Source organism: Staurois parvus, unplaced genomic scaffold (assembly GCF_062004578.1).
Source record: "Staurois parvus isolate SC_StPar_1 unplaced genomic scaffold, SC_StPar_1.0 ptg001252l, whole genome shotgun sequence".
Classification (NCBI taxonomy): Eukaryota; Metazoa; Chordata; class Amphibia; order Anura; family Ranidae; genus Staurois; species Staurois parvus.
In genome coordinates this window covers 646,929-656,060 of record NW_028319048.1, presented here as the reverse complement: position 1 = coordinate 656,060, position 9,132 = coordinate 646,929, and the positions used below count along the sequence as shown (strand labels likewise).

Here is a 9,132-nt window from a genome sequence, read left to right as displayed (position 1 = left end):
ATTTTTCCTTTGCACACTCTAGCTGTGCTCTGCTGCCACTCTAGATGCACCATTCATTCCTATGGGAAAAATTTTGCCACAAAAACCGCGATATTTCTTGAACGATTTGGCGAAACGTTCCACAAAGTAACAGCAATCCGATCGGGAACAATCCGCACGTTTTGATATATTACTTGTCTTTGTAGTGTAAAAACTGTGGGAGGAGTTAGCGTGGCAAATTTGGCTATAGTAATAAGAATAAAAACTAGACAATCTACAATTTCTGGGGAAATTGTGTAAAGTGTTCTTGCCGCAACCTTTACCAAATGATTGATGAAATGTAAGCAGTGCACATTGCAAGCCTGATAGTGAGAAATGCATTTCAGCTTGTATTTTGAAGCTCACAGTCCAGCCTGGTGAGTCATCTGCCTCTTGAGTGACCTTTGGTTGCTGCACCTGGAGAGGGCGGAGTAGGCTCACTGTGCTGAGACAGCTGGGTTGCTATGTGTAAAATATCGTATTGTCTCGATATTTTCTTAACTTGTATTGATGAGAAATGTTCAGATAGAAAGTCCTTCCATTTCTTGTATAAACTCAAAAAGATGATTTAATAATAACGTTGCATAAAATTAGAAATAAAATATTGAAATACAGAATGTTTAAATAAAGTCCAAAAAATATAGTTAAGTTCTTGATAATAAGATTGTATATATGTATATGTGTGTATGTGTGTGTCTCTCAAGGCTTCAAGCAATGTGTGCATAAAAAGTCTTTGTTTCAACTCTTAAATGAGCAATCCAGCCCCCACCTTTTCCTCAAAATGGGCTGATATACTTGTAGTCCCACAAAGATAATTGGAAACAGATGTATATATATATAACAAACCCTCCAGCCTACTTCTCTCAAAGTCTGAGTGTAACTTTATCTCTTACATAGATGGGTGAGGATGGTAGACCAATTGCTACCATATGTGGCTTGAATGTAAAGGAAACCCAAGATATATGTTCACAGACTATGAAGTCTAATTACTTACTTTTCCCAATCTAGAACAAATATAAATATAATAACTCAATTATTCTATTAAGATCCAACTCATTCATACTTGTTAGTACTGTTAATAAGAAGATATTAGGTATTAGGTAATAGGTTAAGGAAAGCTTCTAACATTTCCCTCTCAAAATGATCGATTTTATTGAATCTTAATCATTTTCCTTATCTTAATCCATTTATACACATTCTCGTCACTTTCGTATCCATTCAAGCGTTTTTGGATCTTAAGATAATTGATCTGAACTTATCTTCAATTTGATTCTATAATGGGAAAACAAATTCTTTGATAAACCTTTTGTTATGTATCACATAAAAATATTTTTACCCTTATTATTTTCCTTTTACCAAATAATTCATCCCCTTAATAAATGTATAACTGTAACATTATAGTACAATACTTTAAAATATGTCACTTAAAAAAAAAATAGATGTTTCATATTTTCCCTCCAAAATGTGTGTAGCACACAGTTCTAAAATCCATACATTTTTCAAATTACCTTATTGACATTTAAACATAACATATGTTCCGTAGCTTCAATCCATACATGTATATCAAATGATTTTTTTTTTTAAAACATACATATAACAATGTAAAGCTTGCCTATGTTTCTCTATATGTACCTTAGAAAAACGTATCTCTAGCTTAATTAACAACAGATGTTCTAACTAGGTAGAGTGACTCTGTTGTAACAAAAGTTTAACCCTTTCACTTCTGAAAATACATAGTGTGTGATTGCAAATGTTCATGTGAAAACTGATCTCATCTTGATATAGTAAACATATGTCAAAATAAAATGTACACACAAAAAAAAACCAATATATCTGATGATGAATGAATTATTTCATCAGTAGTCAAAAGTCAATTGTTTTATAAGTTCTTCCTCTATGAGATGCCTTGAGATGTCTTGTCTTCTTCTAGCACTCTGTAAAGTTAAAATAACTTTATTGAACATAAAAAGAACAACAAAAACAATGATGAATGAAATTCTTGTTGCAAAGCTTCTTCCAGAATAAATTTCCTTCTTGGAAAATGTATTATCATCTGAAAGGTTTAGAAATATTGGAACTTTCTTCCTTTAACAGTTACTCTTAGGTCATTTCCTGTAACAGAAATGCAGTATCATTATTTTGGCATTGATAATTTTACATTGATTAATCCTCTTACATTTATCTGTTAACATTACATATCATAATCACAAACATTTCTAGTTATGACATGGAAGACATATTTTGATTATAACACTTCTTATTGACTTGTAGTGTTCTTTTTAGAATGCAGCACTTCTGCCTGACAGTACTAGGGTTGCTGATGTAAATCCCAACCATGGCATCACCTGCCTGGAGTTTGTATGTTCTCCCTGTGCTTGCGTGGGTTTCCTTCGGGTACTCCGGTTTCCTTCCACACTCCAAAGTCATGTTGGTAGGAGAATTGGCTCCTATCTAAATTGGCCCTAGTATGTGTATGTATGACTGTGAGTTAGGAACCTTAAATTGTACACCACTTGAGGGTTAGAGACTTATGTTAATGTACTATATATGTAAAAAGCACTACGTAAATTGACGACGCTATATAAGTACCTGAAATAAACAAAAATAAATATAACAGGACGCTACATCTCCATTATTGGTCATGATTCAAAACCTTGGTTTCAAAACCAAAGAAAGGTTTTGTATCAACCCAGAGATGACAAAGGATCATGCCTTTGATCTTATCTCTATAACATTGGAAAAATGCGTAACTGTTTTCTGTGTTGGCTCACTTCTTGTAGTGTAAGACTGATCTACAGTAATACATACTGGTTTCAAACTTTTCTCAGTTCCTATGTTGAAAACATGAGGTACAAACTTCTCACTTACAGCTGTACAAACATGTGTTGGTATGTTTTCCTGAAAAGGTCTTTTTGTTACATCTATCTGAATGTGTTTGGAAGACAGTGTTCTGTACCATATAGGATAATTTTCACGATACTTTTCTGTTGAACCATCTTCCTGTAGGAGTTTCAGTGATGAATCAGGTGTCTGTAATATGATCTTACTTGATCTCACAATGTATTCAGTTATTTTGACTGCAAAGAAAACACTTAACAAGTTTTTCATATGTGCATCAAAGTTTTTCTCCATATTTGTCAAAGTTCTTGAGAAGAAACCTATTATTTTTTTATTATCTTCTTTTAATTGTGACAAAGTTGCTGAGATTGCATTATTGGAAACATTGGTTTCTAAAACAAAAGGAACTTTACTACAAAACTCAACAGTACTTAATGTAGTAGCATTCTGCAAATCCCATTTCAATAGTTCAAAAGCTTCTTTCTCAGTTTGATTCCATTGATCAAACACACCAGCTTTTTGTCTCAAACGATCAAATAATGATCTAGACTTTTCTGCAAAATTGGGTATAAAATCTTTACAATGATTTACTTCGCTCAAAAACTGATGCAAAGCCTTGCGATTTGTTGGAATTGGATAAGCAGAAATAGTTTTAACTTTTTCTTGCAACATCTGTCTCTGTCCATGACTAATTTGCATATGAAGGAATTCCACCTGTCTTTTCATCAACTGAACTTTCTCTGTATTCAATTTCAATCCTGCTGTTTGTAACAACGTAAATATTTCAGACAAAAGAGTGATATGTTCAGTTCTATTTTGTGTAGACAAGAGAAGCTTGTCTACATGCTGGACAATACATTCTGGCCTAGAGAATTTAGATAATATTTTTCCCAAATACTCATGAACAATCCCATCACTTAAATCTAAGCCTGGAGCTAATCTTGTGAATGTATAAGTTTCTTTGTTGAAGCTAAAGGCAAGTTTATATTGACAACTCTTAGCTAAGGGTACTGACAAATGGCTATTGGCAATTTCAAGTACTGAGAATATTTTGGCCTTGGCATCCAGATGTGACATTATGTTACAATCAGGAACAATAGATCTGTTATTTGTGATGCATTTGTTCAATGTCCTGAAATCAACTGATAAAGAATATGAATTATCAACTTTGATAGGCCAAATACAATTATTCACCACTGATTGTACTTTCTTTAAAATTCCTTGCTGTAAAAACTCATCTACAATGGAAGAGATTGGATTAATTGATTCTAATGGCAATTTGTATTGAGGTTGAGGCTTAGGGTCTCTACCTTCAATGTCAACTTCAAAATCCTTAAACAAACCTACATCATTTTTGCTTTGACTCCACAGATCCTTATGTGATATAACCAATTGTTCCAATTCAAGATTGGTTCCTGTATGTGGCCATTTATGATCTGAAGACATGTCAGCAGTTGCTGTACAAATACTTCCAACATTACAGTACATGGAAGAATCAATTAATGTTGATTTGAGCCTTCCACTTTCATCCAATAAATTTGGAGCAACATATTCCAACAGTAAAGAAGAATCTCGATTTGATCCTGATTTAAATTTCGGCAATGGCAGTAAACCATTCCTATTAATGACAACAACGCTGTTTACCATATTGTTTAAGCTGTTGTTAACTCTCAGTGAACTGATCTTTTTAACTTCTGAGGCATAAGGCAACTCAGACAGACTATTGTTGGAACATGGAGGAGTAGATTGTTCAGAAATTATATTTTGGTCTTCTAATTCCAAAGCTTTTCTTTGTAAATCTAATTTATAATGAATACAATCTCTTTTCAAATGACCAAATCGTTTACAATAGAAACAAATAGTATTTCCTGTCTGCTCTGAGACTCTCGTCCTGCCTGTGACGTGTTCATCATCATAATTGGGTGTTGCTAAGCACATGGTCTCTCTCTGTTCTCCATTTTGAACAATTAAACTTTCCTTCTTCTGATTGTTTAATTTAAGCCTTCTAAATGTATCTATAACTTTGGCTGCGTGATCTAAATCATTTTTTCCAGTAGCAATAATAACAGATGCTGGATCAAGATACTTGAATTTTTTAACAAAAGCATTTACCATAGAAGGAGTCTCATTGTCTAAATTAAATATCATTTTGTATACTTTAGAAAATCTATTTTTAAATTCAAAAGGATCATCATTAATCGTAGCTCTTAAGGAGTCTAAGATTTCCAAAGAAGGAGTTTCCTCTCCAGTAGTAAATTTCAATAATTGACGTAGTCGGTCTGATGCATTGCTATGCATTTCCTCATCATCCTCAATATATGGCGTTTTGATTAATCTACATGCCATAACGCTGGGGAGCCATAAACAGAATAGAAAATTTCTTTGCTCCTGATTTAAACAAAAATTATTACAAAAATTTTCATAAACCTCCATGTTATAGAAAGCATCGGCATCCATATCATAGGCTGGCATATCCTTCAAAATTTTCATGAGCTGATCAAGGATTTTAAGATTAAGTTTTGCAGCTTTATCCCTTAATTTTCTCTTACACATTTCTTCCTGATCTATAGGGTCTCCTTCTATAGACTGGATCTCTGGTACAAAAGAGTATTGTTTCTCTGCCTTAGTATTCACACAAATTCTTTTTACATCATTCTGCAGGTCAGATAACTGAATGTCTTTTGTTTGAATTGCACTTTGCAGATCATCTATTTGCTCAGTCAAAATCTGGCAATTAGCACATACACTGCTCTGATCTGGCTTCATTACACAATCAGCAGTCTTAGGAACATCAAAAATCATGGCGTTAAAAACATTAACTAACTTCATTACATTTCTAACTTGTTTGCTCAGTTTCTTAAAGGAAAACTTAGATTTTTCTATCTTAATATTAGCCTGTAAGCATTCATTATACATGTACCGCCAAAGTTCATTATCTGTAACAAATGTAGACAGATTCTTGAATTCTAACTTACTCTCTCTAGATAATTCATCAATAAAATCCATTACTTACCGATTAAGAAGGTCTTTCTTTACATAACGCGTCTTTTCTCTCTTGGCGGGAAATGACATCACCAAGGAACAGCGTTGCTTGCAATTGCGCAAAATTCTCACCAATTCTGCTTTTAGGTTCTCGATTATGCCGACGATTCATCTGTTGCAGACTTTACTTCTCCTGAAAGCTTGATTTCATATTTTGTTGACTTACAAACAGCTTCCCTCTCAGCAAGATGAAAGAGAAAAAAGTCAAAAAGAAGCGATCGGCGGAAACGAATCGAACTGGAGGCTCGCCACTGTAAAATATCGTATTGTCTCGATATTTTCTTAACTTGTATTGATGAGAAATGTTCAGATAGAAAGTCCTTCCATTTCTTGTATAAACTCAAAAAGATGATTTAATTATAACGTTGCATAAAATTAGAAATAAAATATTGAAATACAGAATGTTTAAATAAAGTCCAAAAAATATAGTTAAGTTCTTGATAATAAGATTGTATATATGTATATGTGTGTATGTGTGTGTCTCTCAAGGCTTCAAGCAATGTGTGCATAAAAAGTCTTTGTTTCAACTCTTAAATGAGCAATCCAGCCCCCACCTTTTCCTCAAAATGGGCTGATATACTTGTAGTCCCACAAAGATAATTGGAAACAGATGTATATATATATAACAAACCCTCCAGCCTACTTCTCTCAAAGTCTGAGTGTAACTTTATCTCTTACATAGATGGGTGAGGATGGTAGACCAATTGCTACCATATGTGGCTTGAATGTAAAGGAAACCCAAGATATATGTTCACAGACTATGAAGTCTAATTACTTACTTTTCCCAATCTAGAACAAATATAAATATAATAACTCAATTATTCTATTAAGATCCAACTCATTCATACTTGTTAGTACTGTTAATAAGAAGATATTAGGTATTAGGTATTAGGTTAAGGAAAGCTTCTAACACTATGACAACTCACTCTGAGAGGAATGTCAGCATGCCTGTTCTAAACAGGCTTTTTAAACTTGCCAAGTTCAATTGCGTGCTAAAATTAGTATTAATTAAATATTAAAGAAAAGAAACATAGTGTCTTATCCGGGATATCAATTATTTATTTTTATTTTAATTTTTTTTTTTTTTTAATTTTTATTTTTATTTTATTTTATTTTTAATTTTATTTTTATTTTAATTTAATTTTAATTTTATGTTAATTTTATTTTTATTTTTATTTTATTTTTATTTTAATTTTATGTTAATTTTAATTTTATTTTTATTTTATTTTTAATTTTATTTTTATTTTTATTTTAATTTTAATTTTAATTTTATTTTTATTTTAATTTTAATTTTATTTTTATTTTATGTTATTTTAATTTTATTTTTATTTTAATTTTATGTTAATTTTATTTTTATTTAATTTTTTTTTTTAATTTTAATTTTATTTTTATTTTAATTTTAATTTTTATTTTTAATTTTATTTTAATTTTAATTTTATTTTTTTTTATTTTAATTTTATTTTTATTTTATTTTTATTTTTATCCAGACTGAATAATAATACCATCTCATTTATACAGAAGGAACTGTCATTCCCACTGCAAATGTTTTTTATTTATTTTAATTTTAATTTAATTTTTATTTTATTTTTCATTTTATTTTTATTTTAATTTTAATTTTTAATTTTATTTTTATTTTAATTTTATTTTATTTTTTTATTTTAATTTTAATTTTATTTTATTTTTATCCAGACTGAATAATAACACCATCTCATTTATACAGAAGGAACTGTCATTCCCACTGCAAATATTTTTTATTTATATTTTTCATTCATAGTTTTTGTTTTTTCACATTGATAAATTAATTTATTTTATATATTTACACAAATCATATATTTAAGTATAATTAATTGATGTAATTATTTGATTATCGGTGGTACACTTATGAATTCATTATATCACATAAGGTAGAATATATTGGAGCGCGGTACACTACTGGCATTCGTGAACTGGCTGATCGTTTTGATATAAGATATGTGTAGGTGGGCTTGAAAATGAAAGTGTGATGGCAGTTTACAAATCATGTTCTGATTTTTCCTTCCACACTGCAGCTTTCTCACTTCTCACTCTAATGTGACTCAGCTGCCCCCTGAGTGACCTTTGCTTGCACCTGTTACCTCAGTCAGTCACAGGTGTGTGACAAGCTCTGCTCTAAACAGGCTGTTTAAACTTGCCAAGTTCACTGGCGATTGCCATTTTTAAACGCTTGTAGTTTTAAAAGTATAAATGCTACCGTGAAAAGGTTTATATTGTGACAATCACAAGAAAAAGACCTAAATTTTGATATATAGTATGTCTCTGCAATATTAAAAATGAAGGCACAGTCGCAGTTCAAAAACGTCCCTTAAAATGTCAGGTATCTAGAGTGGAGTTTCAATGAAAGTCAATGGGAGGGGTGAGGTGCAAACACATGGTCATATTCTGAAAACTATCAGGAGTATGTCCTAGCCGTGAACATTTTTAGTGACAGCAGGGTTAGCTGAACGTTTTGATATAAGATATGTGTAGGTGGGCTTGAAAATGACAGAGTGATGGCAGTTTACAAATCATGTTCTGATTTTTCCTTTCACACTGTAGCTTTCTCACTCTAATGTGACTCAGCTGCCCCCTGAGTGACCTTTGGTTGCACCTGTTACCTCAGTCAGTCACAGGTGTGTGAGAAGCTCTGCTCTAAACAGGCTATTTAAACTTGCCAAGTTCACTGGCGATTGCCATTTTCAAACGCTTGTAGTTTTAAAAGTATAAATGCTACCGTGAAAAGGTTTATATTGTGACAATCACAAGAAAAAGACCTAAATTTTGATGTATAGTATGTCTCTGAAAGATAAAAAATGAAGGCACAGTCGCAGTTTAAAAACGTCCCTTAAAATTTCTTGTGTTTAAAGTGGAGTTTCAATGAAAGTCAATGGGAGGGGTGAGGTCCAAACAAATGGTCATATTGTGAAAACTATCAGGAGTATGTCCTAGCCGTGAACATTTTTAGTGACAGCAGGGTTAGCTGAACGTTTTGATATAAGATATGTGTAGGTGGGCTTGAAAATGGCAGAGTGATGGCAGTTTACAAATCATGTTCTGATTTTTCCTTTGCACACTCTAGCTGTGCTCTGTGTACCGCGCTCCAATATATTCTACCTTATGTGATATAATGAATTCATAAGTGTACCACCGATAATCAAATAATTACATCAATTAATTATACTTAAATATATGATTTGTGTAAATATATAAAATAAATTA

General features: G+C 31.8%; 1 protein-coding gene and 1 long non-coding RNA gene across 2 annotated transcripts; both read right to left on the bottom strand.

Annotated features, from left to right (window-relative positions):
* Positions 1 to 559: 559 nt before the first annotated feature.
* LOC149437839 (uncharacterized) lies at positions 560 to 5,858 on the bottom strand. Its single transcript, XM_089660506.1, has one exon. It carries the CDS (start codon positions 5,770 to 5,772, stop codon positions 2,725 to 2,727), a length of 3,048 nt encoding a protein of 1,015 aa, XP_089516632.1. The 5' UTR covers positions 5,773 to 5,858; the 3' UTR covers positions 560 to 2,724.
* Positions 560 to 6,946, bottom strand: LOC149437838 (uncharacterized). Its single transcript, XR_016307990.1, has 2 exons — positions 5,870 to 6,946; positions 560 to 2,130 (listed from the first exon to the last, which is right to left on the bottom strand). It is a non-coding gene; the product is annotated as an uncharacterized LOC149437838 (long non-coding RNA).
* Positions 6,947 to 9,132: the final 2,186 nt, after the last annotated feature.

Coding starts and splice junctions, on each gene's coding strand:
- LOC149437839 (XM_089660506.1), bottom strand. CDS start 5,772: ATGTATAATGAATGCTTACAGGCTAATATTAAGATAGAAAAATCTAAG.